We start from the raw sequence: 17,797 nt of genomic DNA on the forward strand, positions 1-17,797 counted from the left end.
ATCTAGGGAGGATTATCAAGCGGATCCCGGTGGAAAGTCGCTGTAATATGAAGGCCTCCGATGGCGTGGTGGTGGAGGTGGAGGCCGCCCTGTTGGACCGACCTCCATACACCTATGACCATGTTCCAGTTTGCAATCAACAGCCGGCCCGGCCGCAGGATGACCGTGAAGGAGATCTACACCTGGATCGAGGACCGCTTCCCCTTCTTCCAGCAGCAGACCAAGCCCTCCTGGAAGAGCTCCATCCACCACAACCTGTCCACGCACGACATGTACACACGCGACACCTGTGTCTTACTGGACCATCCGACCCGAGGCCAACCGTCACCTGATCCTGGATCAGGTGTAAAAGCCCGGCGACAAGGGAATGAAAAGTCGCTAAATATAGCGACAAAATCGCTAAATTGGCAACACTGTAGGGAAGCAGCACAGGACTAAACGCAGCAGATCTGCAGTACACCATATGGCCAAGGGTGGCTCCCATTCACACTTATTAAACAAGGCAGTTTTATTTTGGCGAAAATCATATATAATAATACACTACATTTTTAACTCTGTTACACATGGCCAATGCCATTTAGATTAGTATATGCATATTTATATATTTTGTTGCATATTGTTTTTTATTTTAATTGAATTTATATATAATAGCTGTTAACTGAAAACGTAATGATGAATGGCGATAAATTGAATAGTCCAGTCATAATTCATGCGTAGCGTATTTCTTATAGTCAAAGAATGAGACGAGCGCCTGATTCTACGGTTATCTTCTATAGTCGGCCTACGACTATCCAACAATGTACAATGATTGCAATTTGGCAAAAAAAATTGGTTAGGTCAAAACCCTTTTTCTTTTATTTTTTCATGAACTATTTAATATCTCATCTATTTTGTCTTCTATTTATCAATGCGCAGTTACGCTTGGGAACATTTTCCAAACGGGTACTTTTTTCCTCTAATGATACCCAGTCAAAGAAATATAACAATCCGATTTATTGCCAAATTACATATAATTGTTTTAAATTAACTTTAGAATCAAGTGTGGATCTCTACAATTGATTTGGGTTGTAGTTAACGAGTAAAGTCTTTGTTTTGTATTCTTGGACACCCCTACAAATGGGACCGTCCGACTCGATGATGTCACCAACACCCGGCAGCCATTTTGTTAGCTGGTCGGAAGCTAAAAAGATTAGCTGGGACGTGACACACAAAGTGTTGCCATTGATTCTCATTTTTAAGTCAAGCAACAGGGCATTTGTCGAACGCTCTCTCTGCATTCGACGTACGACTCTACACCACCTCATTGCCGGTTCGAGTGAGCAACCCTCCGCGTTTTGAGAAAACGTAAACTGCGATACCTGGGTAACCCATTCATTTCTCTCGTTTGTTAGCCTAGCCTAGCTTAGCCTAACCGACCAGCCGCTCATAAAGAAGACCTCCGCTTCATGGCCGCCGGCGATCCAGTTCTTCAAAGCGGTGAGCACTAAAATAACAACCTCACAGTCGTCCCTTGGAGGCTTCCTCCCCTCACTCGTCCGTTTTGTGCGCTAGTTTAGCAGTTCGTTCGGTCGCGTTGAGACCCCGCGGTTAGTTCAGCCTCCGTACGCCTCGTGGAATCACCCAGACGTCAGACGGTTCGTTTTGAGTTCGACTGCTACGAGCCTAAACAGCCCGGAAACATGTCCGAGTTATACATCCGAGTGGCCGAGGACGAGAGCGAGGAGCCCATGGAAATCCCGTCGGAGGACGACGGCACCGTGCTGCTGTCCACGGTGGCGGCCCAGTTCCCTGGGGCCTGCGGCCTGCGCTACAGGAACCCCGAGTCGCAGTGCATGCGGGGGGTCCGCCTGGTGGAGGGGGTCCTGCACGCCCCGGAGAGCGACTGGGGGAACCTGGTCTACGTCGTCAACTACCCCAAAGGTAGGCCTCACAACATAACGATTACTTCAACTCGTATGAGTGTAGTACTACTGCACTAGGCTCTCATGGGGTGGTGTGGAACTGCGTGTAGATCAATGGTATTCTCTCACACTGCTTCTGCTCTCATTCATCAGACAACAAAAGGAAGATGGAAGAAATGGACGCCGCCTCCGCTGTTAAAATCAAGAGGGGCTCCCAGAAGACGTCGGATCTTATTGTGCTGGGGCTGCCGTGGAAGACGTCAGAGCAGGACCTGAAGGACTACTTTGCCACCTTCGGGGAGGTCATCATGGTGCAGGTAATGTGGTCTAGTAACCGTCTGCACTCTGTCCACAGCTCAAAGGCCGCTGGGTACTGAGGCCTTTTGTCTCCTGTCTTTAGGTCAAGAGGGACGCCAAGACCGGTAACTCCAAGGGCTTTGGGTTCGTCCGGTTCACAGAGTACGAGACTCAGACCAAAGTGGTTTCTCAGAGACACATGATCGACGGGAGATGGTGTGACTGCAAGCTTCCCAACTCTAAGGTAAGGTACTAACCTGGGGTTACTCCAACCTGGAGAACCACTGAACGGCCGCTGTTAAAGCACTGACCTGTCTGCTGCCCACAGGCTGGTCCTGACGAGCCCATGCGGAGCCGTAAGATCTTTGTGGGGCGCTGCACAGAAGACATGACCACTGACGAGCTCCGGCAGTTCTTCATGCAGTACGGCGAGGTCACCGACGTCTTCATCCCCAAACCCTTCAGAGCCTTCTCCTTCGTCACCTTCGCCGATGACCAGGTACGGGGGAGGGGCCTCTATTACCCTGCGTGTGTGCGTTAGTGTGCGTGCGTGTGTGTCTGATCACTGCTCTTTGTCGACGTCCCGCCCTTGTCCCCAGGTGGCCCAGGCCCTGTGTGGAGAGGACCTGATCATCAAGGGCGTCAGCGTGCACATCTCCAACGCCGAGCCTAAACACAATAATAGTAGGCAAATGATGGAGCGTGGGCGGTTCGGGGCTGGTGGGTTTGGCCAGGGCTACGGCGCAGGGCGCGGCGGCATGGGGGGCAATAGCAGCGGGGTTAACTTCGGCGCCATGGGGCTTAACCCGGCCATGGTGGCGGCGGCGCAGGCAGCGCTGCAGAGCAGCTGGGGGATGATGGGCATGCTGGCTAACCAGCAGGGGCAGACCACGGCGGCGGGCACGGCCACCACGGCCCGAGACCCCACCTATAGCTCCACCAGCACTAGCTACAGTAGCCCCACCTCGGCCAGCCTGGGCTGGGCCGCGGGCACTAACTCCGCCTCCAGCAGCGGCTTCAGCTCCGGCTTCGGCGCCATGGAGTCGAAGTCCTCTAGTTGGGGAATGTAGGCTGTAGTCTGTCTGTGAGTTAGGCCAATCTGGTAAGTATGCATATGGTGGCAGAAAAAAACAAGCTAGTCCTCTTATATCCCCTGCTATTTAAAAAAGAAAAGAAAAAAAAGATATATTGCCTTTTCATTTTGTTGAACGAAACATTTATACTCCAGTGATAATTCTTGTAGCCAGCTGTTGAATGGTTGACGTGTTTAGTTGGTGAGTGGAGACTGCTACACTACCTTTTTTGTTTTTCAGAGTTTTCTTTTAAGATGTGACTGTGCATGCAAGGTATATATTTATATATAAATACATATATACTATACAAGGTATATATTTCTGAAACATGCACGAGAATTATGAGAGCCCCATCCCTCTCTTATCCACGTTGAATGGCTACATGGGCTAGGTTTGCGTTTGTTGTGTGCGGTTGACTGTGTATCTACCCTTTTGTGTGATGTGATTGGACACCCCTTGATGACCGTCTCTTCTACAGCCGTGCAGCAACTCTTTTCCAATTTCCCGGGAGGAAGCGCCTCATGGGCGGCCATGTTTGACCGGTCTCAGTATCAGTTCCCCTCCTCCCATGTGTAAATGCTTTGCCATCAAAGAACACGGCTTCACTCTGCATATACTGTGTTAGACGGTGGGTGTTTCGTCTTTTTCCTCCTCTCCCCTTCATTTTTAAATTGGATAGATGCATAGAAAAAGTGAAATTCTTGTGGCATTGGTGTTTTATTTGTTTTTGGAGATCGATGAGTATGGTATTGATGGTGGACGTGTGAGAGACTTGAGCGTGAACGAACGGGGGGGCAAAGCAAGGTGAACGCAAGAACGTGTGAAGAGGGACTGACTGGGGTGTCTATACGATCCGGAGGCCGGCCAGGTGGGAGGAACCTGTGGCTTTGTGCGAGTGTTAGAGGGCAGGGGGCGTACGAGTGTGTTCCTAATGACATCACAAGGACTTCCATAACTTTGTCGCTCCTTACGACCTCTCTCTCCTACTTAATCTCTATCGGCCTTTAAAAAAAAATAAGTGAAATGTTAAATGCTTAGAGTATGTGTATCCTTGTAGCTTTTTGTTTTGTTTCCTTGCTGTTTGACGTGGATGCTGTGTATGGTGTGTGCTTAATTTCTCTCCCTTGTTACCACCCCTTTTGTGTGAACATGTTGCTGTTGAAGTTTGTGTGGGGGCAGAGAAGCATTGTGGGTGGGCTGGGGGGACTTGGACGAGTGTTGTGTTTGCTGTGGGTGCGCGCGCAGTGTGTTGTGTGTTGACGAGTCCCCATCTGAAAGATTGTGTTTTTGAAGTGGCGCTGAATGCATTTTCTATGTTTTGTGAATCAAAGGGAAGTCTCCAATAAAAAAAAACAAATAATTTGACTAGGTATATTGTCCTCTTGATAGTGTTTTTGATTATTCTAACATTAATTGAACTGCAAACACTTTAATTCGCATGTATAGGGACCTTGGAAACAGCCGGCCCAGGGTTATCGTCTGAATCCAGATTGGGAAGCAATTTTGGAAAGCTGAAGACTGGAGTGTGGTGCATTAATGGGTGGGCCAGCACAAGCAACAATGGAAATGCTGCAAGAATGCCTTAAACCTGAAAAGGGGACCCCTTCACCTCAATATCAAGAACCCATGGACCCCCCCCCCCCCTTCACCAAATTGAAATCGGCTCAAATTAATTACGGACCATTAATTGGCATGAATTCATTTGTACATCTAGATGAACGGCCCCATTGACTAGGACCAAAGCTGCATCAACAGTTGTAGATGCCCACTATTTGGCATTGTCCATGCTTATGTCTGCTGTCCCAACTGTTTTTAGATGGCTCCCTGCGTTGACCCGAATTCAGACTACTTGTCTGTTAATGCTGTGTCCTATACCGGCTACTAACTTTAATCTGATTTAAGTTAAAACTTTTTTTTTTGATACCAGTTATTTCCATGTGGTTCAAATGTACAATTTCAATCGGGCAGTAAGCGATCTCTTGTTTCATGTTTTTGTTTTTTTTACTTGATTGTATAGCGGTTGTTAATGTACACCGGGCAGTTTGGCAGGGACTCTGAAAACTATTGATTGAACATGCCAGCAGGAATTCTTTGTGTGTATTGAGTTTTCATTTTTTTTAGTCCTACAGAGTGTAAAATAAAAGTTTCCAATTTTTAACCTGTGGTTTTCTCAATGTAGATTACCGTGTAGTGTGCTAGCGGTGTGGCCGAGACGCATTATAGGCCTGTGTACGACTTGGGTCTTTGGACTACAATTTGTCTACAAGGTTGTAGTTCTCCCACCTTGCCGGGAGGTGGTGCTATAATACACCTTGAGCTTGAGCGCTTGAAGTGTATATTTGCAGAGCGTCACAACCAGCCCGCGTCGGGGGAAGTCAAGCGTGTCTAGGCGTGCTAGTCACATGGGTTTATTAGCATCGGGTTGTAATGGATTTGCTAGGCCTTTTTTATTTTTAGGAAATGTAAAACTTTACTTTGATCAGTTGGGCTGCTTTACTCAATGGCCTTATCTGAGGAAATATTCTTACTATTAGTATTAATTATGGTTTAATTGAAAGCATGTATTCCTGCTGGTTGTCAAGTTGATGTTTGGGTTTTATCTAGGATAATGGAATTGTTGCAAACTTCTATTCAAGATTATAATTTGGGAACTAAAACATTTAAATGTGACCTGTGGGCTCCAATGAAATGTATTAAAGAGTTCTTGTTTAAGTAGGCCTATTGCAAGGTGGAAGTTCGTCAGGACTTGGTCCACTGAAGTAGGCTATGACGCATGAATAAGTATAGCAATGCTTTGCTTTCATTAAATTATCTTTAAACGCTCCCGTTACCTAAACGACCAGTAATAAATTGAATAACAATACAGAGCCATCTAGTGGACAATTACACCGTGACATGTGAGGCTAAATGCTTTCACCTGGGTGCCTTTATTTAGAGCCTGCATGTATACTAATTTGTATAGTCATCGCTGAGATTAAATGTACAACATAGTTAAACCATCTGTCTAGTAGTAAGCAAACAGGTTATTTTTATAGATTGTCTATCGTAAGTTTACACGAGGCTCTCTGTATTTAGCCCCTAAGCTATAACTGGAGGTAAAGCCCGTCTTCCATAATCCCGTTTACAGCACTTGCCAAGACAGATAGGACCAAACAAGCTTATTACAAAGGGATTGATTTCTTTATTTAGCCTGAAACAGTTCACTCCAATGGTTCACCCTAATCCAGTGTTAACATGGTAAACCCCGGGGTCTTACATGATTGGTGAACACCGCCTGGTAACCAGCTAGTCTTTGTTTAGCAAGGGGGGGGGGGACATCGCTGGGGCCATCTGTGTTTTGGTTACCACACAAACAGCACACGCCCTTAACTCAAGCTTATGATTTCAGAAAAAACACGTATGACTAGGGATTTCACTTTGGTCATAAATAAAACCGCAACAATATTTAAGAAAACCTACAGTTTGATGACGGGGGGGGTGGATGCGGTCCCGGAGCGGCCCGGTTTGGTTCGAGAGCCGGAATAAAATCAGTCAGCATTGGGGCGGCAGCTCTGGATCCCTGTGGCGCGCTGGGAGGCGGCCTTCAGGCGTTGTAGGAGGAGGACGACACGTTCCCGCCGGTGCCGGTCCAGTTAGTGTGGACGTGCTGGCCGGGTTTGGACAGCAGCTCGTAGGTGTGCGCTCCGAAGTAGTCTCTCTGAGCCTGCGGAGCGGGAATACAAGACGGAATGGTCACATGGAGGGGAGGGAACCACGGCGGCGGCGCCGAAGGCTGGCCCACTGAGACAACACGCTGCACTGAGGAGGAACCACGGCGCCCACTGAGACAACACGCTGCAGTGAGGAGGAACCACGGCGCCCACTGAGACAACACGCTGCACTGAGGAGGAACCACGCTGCACTGAGACAACACGCTGCACTGAGGAGGAACCACGGTGCCCACTGAGACAACACGCTGCACTGAGGAGGAACCACGCTGCACTGAGGAGGAACCACGCTGCACTGAGACAACACGCTGCACTGAGGAGGAACCACGCTGCACTGAGGAGGAACCACGCTGCACTGAGACAACACGCTGCACTGAGGAGGAACCACGCTGCACTGAGGAGGAACCACGCTGCACTGAGACAACACGCTGCACTGAGGAGGAACCACGCTGCACTGAGGAGGAACCACGCTGCACTGAGACAACACGCTGCACTGAGACAACACGCTGCACTGAGAGGGAACCACGGCGCCCACTGAGACAACACGCTGCACTGAGGAGGAACCATGGCGCCCACTGAGACAACACGCTGCACTGAGGAGGAACCACGGCGCTCACTGAGACAACACGCTGCACTGAGGAGGAACCACGCTGCACTGAGACAACACGCTGCACTGAGGAGGAACCACGGCGCCCACTGAGACAACACGCTGCACTGAGGAGAAACCACGGCGCTCACTGAGACAACACGCTGCACTCAGGAGGAACCACGCTGCACTGAGACAACACGCTGCACTGAGGAGGAACCACGCTGCACTGAGGAGGAACCACGGCGCCCACTGAGACAACACGCTGCACTGAGGGGGAACCACGCTGCACTGAGACAACACGCTGCACTGAGGAGGAACCACGCTGCACTGAGGAGGAACCACGGCGCCCACTGAGACAACACGCTGCACTGAGGGGGAACCACGGCGCCCACTGAGACAACACGCTGCACTGAGGAGGAACCACGCTGCACTGAGACAACACGCTGCACTGAGGAGGAACCACGGCGCCCACTGAGACAACACGCTGCAGTGTTTCCCCCAGTAAATGTCTTAGTCAAGGTGGTCAAGGAGCGGGGGGGGGGGGGGGGGGGGGGGGGGGGGGGGTGTCACGACCATTGTTGTGACATCAAGAAAAAGCTTGACCAAAAAGCTTGATGTCACGACCATTGTTGTGAACGCCGATGCATTATTGATCTTTATTTTTACACCTGATGGAAGTATGTTTTCTTTCCCTACGAGAGTATTCTACTTTGTTAATGCATAATAATTAAAAAAAATTTAAAAAAAAAAAAAAAAAATAATAATTTTTTGATAATTTTTTTTATTTATTTTATATACATTGGTAGTCAAGGCGGGGCCCTATTGTTGATAAGGCGGCCGCCTTAACAACACAGTGCTGGGGGAAAACACTGCGCTGCACTGAGGAGGAACCACGGCGCCCACTGAGAGGGAACCACGGCGCCCACTGAGACAAAACGCTGCACTGAGGAGGAACCACGGCGCTCACTGAGACAACACGCTGCACTCAGGAGGAACCACGGCGCACTGAGGAGGAACCACGCTGCACTGAGGAGGAACCACGGCGCACTGAGGAGGAACCACGCTGCACTGAGGAGGAACCACGGCGCCCACTGAGACAACACGCTGCACTCAGGAGGAACCACGGCGCCCACTGAGACAACACGCTGCACTCAGGAGGAACCACGGCGCCCACTGAGACAACACGCTGCACTGAGGAGGAACCACGCTGCACTGAGGAGGAACCACGCTGCACTGAGGAGGAACCACGCTGCACTGAGGAGGAACCACGCTGCACTGAGGAGGAACCACGCTGCACTGAGGAGGAACCACGGCGCCCACTGAGACAACACGCTGCACTGAGGAGGAACCACGGCGCCCACTGAGAGGGAACCACGGCGCCCACTGAGACAACACGCTGCACTGAGGAGGAACCACGCTGCACTGAGACAACACGCTGCACTGAGGAGGAACCACGGCGCCCACTGAGACAACACGCTGCACTGAGGAGGAACCACGCTGCACTGAGACAACACGCTGCACTGAGGGGGAACCACGGCGCCCACTGAGACAACACGCTGCACTGAGGAGGAACCACGCTGCACTGAGGAGGAACCACGCTGCACTGAGACAACACGCTGCACTGAGGAGGAACCACGGCGCCCACTGAGAGGGAACCACGGCGCCCACTGAGACAACACGCTGCACTCAGGAGGAACCACGGCGCTCTGATGCCGCGTTCACACTACATGCGTCCGTCGACGGATGACCGAGGGCGTGTCGGACGTGTAGGGGACTATACTCGGTCTTTGTAGACGCATACTGCGGCCAATCAAATCTCTCCCGCTACAAAGCCGATGTGTGGATATAAATACAAAAGATGACACAAAGAAAGGGTGACTAAAAACGTTCCTATCGATTCCAGATTTCTATAAAATAATATAACAGACGGATTTTCCCTGCTTCTCGCTGCTTGTTAATGCAAAATGGATCCGTGGAGTGTATTTGCATAACCGCAATCTGATTGGCTGACGGATCCGTCGCTGCATGAACAGTTGAACATTTCTCAACTATTTGACGCAGGCCACGGAGCCGACAGAACGGACGGACCCACAATGCATTGCGAGAGCGTCCCATGCAAAGTCAATGAGATCCGTCAACGGACGGAGGTAGTGTGAATGTGCCACAACGTGCTGGCTCACTGAATCAACAACCTGCTGCAGAGAGCGGAGGGACAGTGCACAGCGCTCTGATGTTTCTCACCTCAAGGTCGTACTCATAAATAGGTCAGCGACCTTTCGACCACTTAATGCGCAACTGACCAAAGATGAAGCAAATTGGAGATTGTTGTGTTTTGAATCAAAATCCTTTGTTTCTTTTTTTTATTTCTGACATTGTCAATTGTTTTGTTCCGTATCAGGTACCACGCTATAATTAGGGCTTCGGTATTACGTCAGAGATGCTAGGTTTGAGGCAATAGATGGTTTTGTTTGAGTTAGGGTTGGTGTTCTCTAGGTCTGAGGTTAGGGTTAAGGTCCAGCAAACCTGTACTAAAATCAGTACTAATGTTCAGTGCCTCGTTTCAAACTCTCCATGGCAACTGGCTACAGCATCTTCCTAGCCCATGGACTCCGCATCCCAAAAGACTGACCCAACGCAATAGCCCTACAACTCTATACACATTCACAGACACCCCCTAAACCCAAGGCTCTATCCCGACAGACCCCCTAAACCCAAGGCTCTATACACAGACCCCCTAAACCCAAGGCTCTGTACACAGACCCCCTAAACCCAAGGCTCTATACACAGACCCCCTAAACCCAAGGCTCTGTACACAGACCCCCTAAACCCAAGGCTCTATACACAGACCCCCTAAACCCAAGGCTCTGTACACAGACCCCCTAAACCCAAGGCTCTATACACAGACCCCCTAAACCCAAGGCTCTGTACACAGACCCCCTAAACCCAAGGCTCTATACACAGACCCCCTAAACCCAAGGCTCTATACACAGACCCCCTAAACCCAAGGCTCTGTACAGAGACCCCCTAAACCCAAGGCTCTATACACAGACCCCCTAAACCCAAGGCTCTATACACAGACCCCCTAAACCCAAGGCTCTGTACACAGACCCCCTAAACCTACGGCTCTGTACACAGACCCCCCCCCCACGGCTCTGTACACAGACCCCCTAAACCCAAGGCTCTATACAGAGACCCCCTAAACCCAAGGCTCTATACACAGACCCCCCCCCCCACGGCTCTGTTCAGAGACCCCCCCCCACGGCTCCCTGGGGGAGCGGGGGCAGCCCTACCTGGAGCAGGTTGGCGGGCAGCATGGCGTGCCTGTAGCCGTCGTAGAAGGACAGGGCGGTGGTAAAGCAGGGCATGGGGATGCCCTGCTGGACGCCCACACTCACGGCCCTGCGCCAGGAGGCCTGGGGACACCACAGGGGAACAGGTCACGTCACACGCACCCCCCCACTCGCACGCACAGCCGCAGGTTAAGAGTTCAGATCCAGGGTGTGAATTAAAATGATTGAAAATGGACAACCAATTACTGACTTATGATTGCCCAAGATAGTGTTCTAAAAAATACTTGACAATTGACTTTACAAGTTTGGTTTTCCACCAGACGCACACAAATAAATTGATTATATATTTTAGACAGACATAGCCTGTAAAGATTTAGCCCAGCTCTTAAAACAATTTGCAAAAAGCATCACTGTGAATGTGGTCTTCAAAAGGGGTTAGACAATATACTTGTGTAACAAAGTGGGCTGCTTCACAACATGCCTCAAAACTAAAATAAGGAAATAGACACAGTGTGCACACGGTGCTGGTGAAACCGGTTCTTGCCCCACAGCCCGCTTCCCCTCACCTGGCACTCGTGCACCGCGTCGCTGAAGAACTTATCCAGCAGCAGGTTCTGCAGCTCTGCGTCGCGGTCGAAGGCCTCCCCGATCTTACCCAGAAACACACTGAGGACACGCGGATGAACCAGGGGTTAGATCAGGGCTCTGCTCGGAGACAGTGTCTCAAAGTTGGAAGATTCACTTGAAAGTATTCCAAACTGATATGTTTAACATTGTAATAGGGTCCAGGCATACTGGTTTCACTGGTTTAATGCTCTGTTTCCGAGATCATTTCCACATCTCTGCCCACATCAACAAGGAAGTATTGGCCGCAATTTCGCAAACCGGATTGGACATGCATTTCCTTTGTGAGAGAGAATGCTCTTTTGAACAAGGAAATGCCAAGTCAATAGGCCCCATCTTTTCCACAAGGCATACAGGAGATGTTTGTTAAACTTGCACTTTCCGAGAATACTTCCCAAACGCTAGCAAAGCCAGGAAATATCACGCAGCTAAATCTGTACGTGCATTTCCTAGGGGGGAACTAAACACGTAAATACTCTTGTACCAGAAAACCCCAATAAGCAGGATCTCTCCCAGACCCAGTCGTGCGTGCGTGCGTGTGTGCGTGTGCGTGTGCGTGTGCGCGTGTGTGTGTGTGTGTGTGTGTGTGTGTGGAGACGAGGCTCCAGTACCTGCGGATGATGCATCCTCCTCTCCACATGAGTGCGATTGCTCCGTAGTTGAGAGACCACCCGAACTCCTTGGCCGCCTGCCGGAGGAGCATGAAGCCCTGGGCGTAGGAGATGATCTTTGAGGCGTACAGGGCCTGGAGGAGGAAGTACAACAGGTGAGAAAGAACAGAAGTCACCGACCTGCTACAGTGTGAGTTCAGGGAGATACGATTTAAAACTTTAAAGATTCTTCTTAAGGAAGAGTGGATTACTCCGAAGGGTATTGTGCTTCATCAAACCAAAAATGGAATTTGTATATAAGGTTTAAAACTGAAAACTAAAAGCTAAAAAACAACAAATGCAGATAAGCCTTTATTAAACATTTCCAGAACTGTTTGAAGGGTGTGTGGGGTTCTGTGAGGGTGGGGTTCTGTGAGGGTGGGGTTCTGTGAGGGTGGGGGTCTCTCAGCGGTACCTTCCTGATGTCCTCCAGGAAGGCGGCCTTGTCCCCGCTGAACTTGGCCCCCGAGGGCCCGGCCAGGCTGCGGCTGGCCACCACCCTCTCATCCTTCAGAGAGGACAGACACCTGGCGAAGACCGCCTCGCCTAGGGGGGGGGGGGAGGAAGAGGAGGAGGAGGGGGAGGAGGAGGAGGGGGAGGAGAGGAGAGGAGGAGGAGGAAGAGGATGGGGAGGAGGAGTAGGGGGAGGGGGAAGAGGAGGAGGAGGAGGAGGAGGAGGAGGAGGAGACAGATTGTCAGTTCCTCATGTTATTCAATTCAATCGCGATTATGCTGATTTCATGGTTATAGAAAACACAACAAAAGCCCTGAAGCAGTCAACCCCATGACGATGTGGTACGACAGACTTTCAACAGAACACAAATTGAGGTCAAAATGTACCGTTCTGTCCGACCAAAAAACCAGCAGCCGTCTAGCCACGACGCTACACTGAGAACCAGATGTTACCATGACAACACCCCCAGGGCCATCATGACTCAGCAGGATGACACATTTAAAGGGCCAGGGTTGGCCAGGGGATGAACCTGACAGGAGGTAATCAGGTGGTAAACAAAACAGCCGGTAAGCATGACTTGCCAACACTGCCTCCACTACAACAGTTGGCTCAGCAGGCGAAGAGGAAGGAGGAAGAGAGTTAACCGTTATCATCTGAACTACGGTCCGGTATGTAATCCCTGTTGAGTCCACAAATCCGCCCTTTTCACACGCTCCCTTCAGCTGTGTCGCTCCGATGACAATGCAGGCTTTGTACCGTTGCTCATGGTTACCATCAAAATGGACGCCTGACCCTTTCTAGGTACTGACGGGCCGAGCTGTGGATCCTCTAGTGCAAAGGAACTGCTCAAAAACATATTAAAGTTATTTTTTATATTTGTAGTAAAAATATAAAACTTGGAAAACCACGGGAAGAAAGAGAGAGACTCATTTTACATCATTCATTTTCTCTCAGCTGCTGTTGTCTTTACGCGGTTTGCTTAATATCTGGAAGCCCTCTGACCTCTAGCTTGTTTTATAAACCCGATCTTCCCCAGCGCAGTCGCAGTAGAGATCAGAGCTGAAGTCTGTAGCTCTGATCCCGTAGATGTTGCTTATCCCTGTTGCGCCTGTTCGCTTAGCGCACGACAAAACAGGCCTCTGGGAAAAGCCCTCCAGCTCACAAGAGGCAGGTTCTACTACTAACACTACCACCACCACCACTACTACTAACACCACTACTACTACTACCACTCCTACTGCTCACGTTCTCAGTGGAGAACGTGAGCTAAACCCTGGCCCCGCCTCTCTCGACAGTTGCGATGACTACACTACCAGTTGAGTGTGTTTGTTCAGGCGGTGACTAAACCCTTACAGTGATGATGCAATGCTTTTCTGCCGCGTCATTATGACAACACCGCCCTGAAGACGGGAAGAGACAATAAGGAATCAGGTTACTTCCTCATGACGGCGTCCAGGAAGCTCACCGATCAGGGTGACGGGCGTGCCGTACTCCAGCGCTGAGATGGCCGTCCACTTCCCCGTCCCCTTCTGCCCGGCGCTGTCCCTGATCTGGGGCAGCAGGTGGGTGCCCGTCGGGTCGCGGAACTTGAGGATGTTGGCGGTGATCTCGATGAGGAAGGAGTCCAGCTCGGTCTTGTTCCACTTGTTGAACTCCTACGAGTGTTCAAGAGAAAAGCCATGAGCCGGAGCGGGAACGGGAACGGGGAACGACGTGGTCGCTCCGGTGTTTGTTCCCATGGGGAGCGTTGGTGTTCGGGGGGGTGCTGACCTCGGCCATCTCGTCGTGCTCCATCCCCAGGACGTCCTTCATCAGGTGGTACGCCTCACAGATCAGCTGCATGTCTCCGTACTCGATGCCGTTGTGGACCATCTTCACAAAGTGTCCCGCCCCCTCGTCGCCCACCTGACCGAAACACAGAGGTCCGTTAATAACAGAGAGATCAACCTTTAGTCCTCGATTAGTGAGCGGTGACATTAAAAGTATCCACTCACCCAATCACAGCAGGGCTCCCCTGTGCCCACCTTGGCAGCGATGCTCTGGAAGATGTCTTTGATGTGTGGCCTGGATGAGGAGGACAGCGCCACACATCAGCACAGCGAACCCCCCAAACGATCCTAACCCCCCCTGACTTTATTAAACACGTGATATCTAACAGAGACCCCGGGCTTTGGGGCCCGTGTGATGGAGCTCACCAGGCCGCCACGTGTCCCCCGGGCATCAGAGAGGGCCCGTAGCGGGCCCCTTCCTCTCCTCCGCTGACCCCGCTGCCCACAAACAGCAGCTTCTTCTTCTCCAGGCTCCTGCAGCGGCGCTGTGAACAGAGGGGGGCGCTGTGACGCACGCCTTCACAGGAACCACCGCCCACCTCAGCCTGGACCCGTACCCGACTCTACCTCTATCTACCCAGGCTGGACCCGTACCCGACTCTAACTCTATCTACCCAGGCTGGACCCGTACCCGACTCTACCTCTATCTACCCAGGCTGGACCCGTACCCGACTCTACCTCTATCTACCCAGCCTGGACCCGTACCCGACTCTAACTCCATCTAACCAGGCTGGACCCGTACCCGACTCTACCTCTATCTACCCAGGCTGGACCCGTACCCGACTCTAACTCCATCTAACCAGGCTGGACCCGTACCCGACTCTAACTCTATCTACCCAGGCTGGACCCGTACCCGACTCTACCTCTATCTACCCAGCCTGGACCCGTACCCGACTCTACCTCTATCTACCCAGGCTGGACCCGAACACTATCGCCAATAACGCTACGTCTCCGGTTCTATGCATATTCTTTGCTATACAGTTAGATATTATTGTGAAACGGTGGTTTCTTATCCCCAACAAAAAGTACAGTTAAAATCTATGCAAAAATATCTCTACTTTAAATCTCTATCTCAGCCATCAACCAAAATGCCTAACATATCTTTCACGTCACATATAACAACGCCAGACCGAACCAAAGGAGTTAAGCAAGGTCTATGTATTTATAGGTCAGCTGTAACAATGCAGTCTCTCCTGACCAACCCCGATGTTGTAATAAGCAGTGACAGGACTTACTGTTGTGTCTCTGTACTCAGAGTTCCCTCCATCGATGATGATGTCTCCGGCCTCCAGAAGAGGAACCTAAACAAGACAAAACCACAACAAACAGACTCCAATGAGCCGAAGACACAGAAACAGGTCGGAGAACGATGTAAAATAAGATGTTCTTTAGTAATCGCAGACAAAAGTGAGTGCAGAATTACAGGACAGTAATAGTAGAAATCTATCATTTGTTTTTGTTTGAATAAAACCCCAAAGAACTATTAAAACACCAAAGTGTAACGCGTATTCAATAATAATGCATACAAAGTCAACCTTCCCACAATGTCCCCCACTAGAAGGAGGAGGGGCATTGGTCCGCCAGCAGCGTCCGAGTGGCCGAACGTCCCGCGTGGGAACAACTCACCAGCTTGTCGATGAAGTCGTCCACCGCCTGGCCGGCCTTGACCAGCAGGACGATCCTCCGCGGCTTCTTCAGCTTGGAGACCATGTCCTCAAGGGACTCCGCGCCGATCACCTTGGTCCCCTTCGCCTCGTTGTTCAGGAAGTCGTGAACCTTAGACACCGTCCGGTTAAAGGCGCACACCTGAGGGAGAGAGAGAGAGAGAGAGGGCGAGAGAGAGGGCGAGAGAGAGAGAGAGAGGGCGAGAGAGAGGGCGAGAGAGAGAGAGACAGAGACAGAGACAGAGAGAGAGAGAGAGAGAGAGAGAGAGAGAGAGAGAGACAGATTAAAAACAGGAATTCGACTGAATGGAGGAATCTGACAGATTCACCCAAAGCTGGATGCTGTAGGAGCTATAGTAAGTGTACGTTAGAACCTACCACGAAGCCATGGTCGTTCATGTTCAGAACGATATTCTGGCCCATGACGGCCAGGCCGATCAACGCGATGTCTGCTCTGTGAATGGGAAGGATAATCATGTTATTATGGATTGTCTGATCCGAGAGTCAACATTCATCATCTAATTGACTCGCCAATAACCGGAAAAAGCCCTGAAAGACAACCTTTTTAAATACTTTTAAATGACTTTTCCCACCACGAGTCGGTGTTTTGGATGAAAGTAGCAGATTCAATATGGCATAAGTAAGTATGTAATGTGGCAAACACAAGACACGTGTGTCATCTTGTATAAGAGACAAGAACATTAAAGGAAACAGTTTAAAACTATCTAGTTTCATGACAAATGTCTCCAGTATCTTATCCCAGAAATCCTCAGATATCTCTCGCAGGGCAGTACAACGCTGTCCGGATTATAAACAAAAAAAACATTGTTCTACTTCATAGACTAAAGACGGCTCGATTGGATGCAATTTTAGTTGATTCAAACAGAAAGAGGCGTATATAACTCACTGTGCCATAGTGTCGGACAGGGTTGTTTCTGGAAGTCTTCGGATCGAACAAGTCGCACGTCGCTGTCTGCTCCTGAATGCCTACCGCTACTTCCTCGTCCGGGACCTGACAGCCCGGGAGGCCGGACCGCCCCCCACCCGGCCCGGCTCAGCGGCCACCAATAGCGTGGTACTTAACGACCTGGAGCAACGCCGTTCCTGGTTTATTATTGGCTCCAAAAACTGAGCTGAGATATCAGCGCTGCTATTGGCTGGAAGCAACGACACGCCCACGCGGAAGAAGGTCATGGGGTCGGCCGTCGCAGGGTTCCTGTTTCCGGAAGTAGTTTATTAATTTAAATGGATGTTTTTTTAAAGAATATGTAAAAACCAAAAGCGTATTCTCTCACATCGTTATGGCGATTGCTTTTTTTGTTAATAGGAAACTGTATGATGATCCACGCACTGTATGGATGAAATAGTAGCAGTACATTTGGCCGGTTTATTAAAAAACAGGTTAATTGTTGACATTGTCTACAATCCACCTGGGGTCAAAACAAACAAACAGGCCAAAACTATGCATTACTCACTGCCAGTAAATAATAAACGGATATATCCGAAAGTATACACTTAACTGTTTATTATATTCTATTTTGGTCACTTTTAATTTAACTGCAGTTATTGAAAAGTGCTTTCAACTATAAATGCAGCCTGCTTACAGTGCACTTGTAACACTTTTAACTTAAGTTAAGACATACTTAATTGTATTTCATTAACATATTTGTCTTTCTCTGCCTTTGCATGTTTGTAGTAAAGGGTGGTAAAATTAGTTAT

General features: G+C 50.0%; 2 protein-coding genes across 6 annotated transcripts; one reads left to right on the forward strand and one right to left on the reverse strand.

Moving 5' to 3' along the window:
• The first annotated feature begins 1,626 nt into the window (after nucleotides 1-1,626).
• Nucleotides 1,627-5,429, forward strand: tardbpa (TAR DNA binding protein a). 5 transcript variants are annotated; one of them, XR_003977090.1, is made up of 7 exons: nucleotides 1,627-1,920; nucleotides 2,055-2,218; nucleotides 2,302-2,442; nucleotides 2,527-2,697; nucleotides 2,798-2,918; nucleotides 3,750-3,899; nucleotides 4,718-5,429. XR_003977090.1 is itself a non-coding variant. In XM_030358614.1 (6 exons), exons 1-6 carry the CDS (start codon nucleotides 1,680-1,682, stop codon nucleotides 3,845-3,847), a joined length of 936 nt encoding a protein of 311 aa, XP_030214474.1. In that variant the 5' UTR covers nucleotides 1,627-1,679; the 3' UTR covers nucleotides 3,848-4,641. The 5 variants fall into 5 exon arrangements, 3 of the variants coding, with proteins under 3 accessions (XP_030214474.1, XP_030214485.1, XP_030214466.1); XR_003977091.1 differs by having other exon boundaries at nucleotides 2,798-2,882; XM_030358614.1 differs by lacking the exon at nucleotides 4,718-5,429 and having other exon boundaries at nucleotides 3,750-4,641.
• A 1,000-nt stretch (nucleotides 5,430-6,429) lies between these two features.
• Nucleotides 6,430-17,135, reverse strand: pgd (phosphogluconate dehydrogenase). Its single transcript, XM_030358593.1, has 13 exons — nucleotides 16,986-17,135; nucleotides 16,457-16,532; nucleotides 16,041-16,220; nucleotides 15,650-15,715; nucleotides 14,781-14,899; nucleotides 14,580-14,649; nucleotides 14,356-14,490; nucleotides 14,051-14,240; nucleotides 12,547-12,677; nucleotides 12,093-12,226; nucleotides 11,424-11,523; nucleotides 10,858-10,980; nucleotides 6,430-6,974 (listed from the first exon to the last, which is right to left on the reverse strand). The coding sequence occupies exons 1-13, from the start codon at nucleotides 16,991-16,993 to the stop codon at nucleotides 6,855-6,857; spliced, it is 1,452 nt and encodes a 483-aa protein (XP_030214453.1). The 5' UTR covers nucleotides 16,994-17,135; the 3' UTR covers nucleotides 6,430-6,854.
• Between the last annotated feature and the right edge of the window lie 662 nt (nucleotides 17,136-17,797).

Source organism: Gadus morhua, chromosome 1, assembly GCF_902167405.1.
Source record: "Gadus morhua chromosome 1, gadMor3.0, whole genome shotgun sequence".
Lineage (NCBI taxonomy): Eukaryota > Metazoa > Chordata > Actinopteri > Gadiformes > Gadidae > Gadus > Gadus morhua.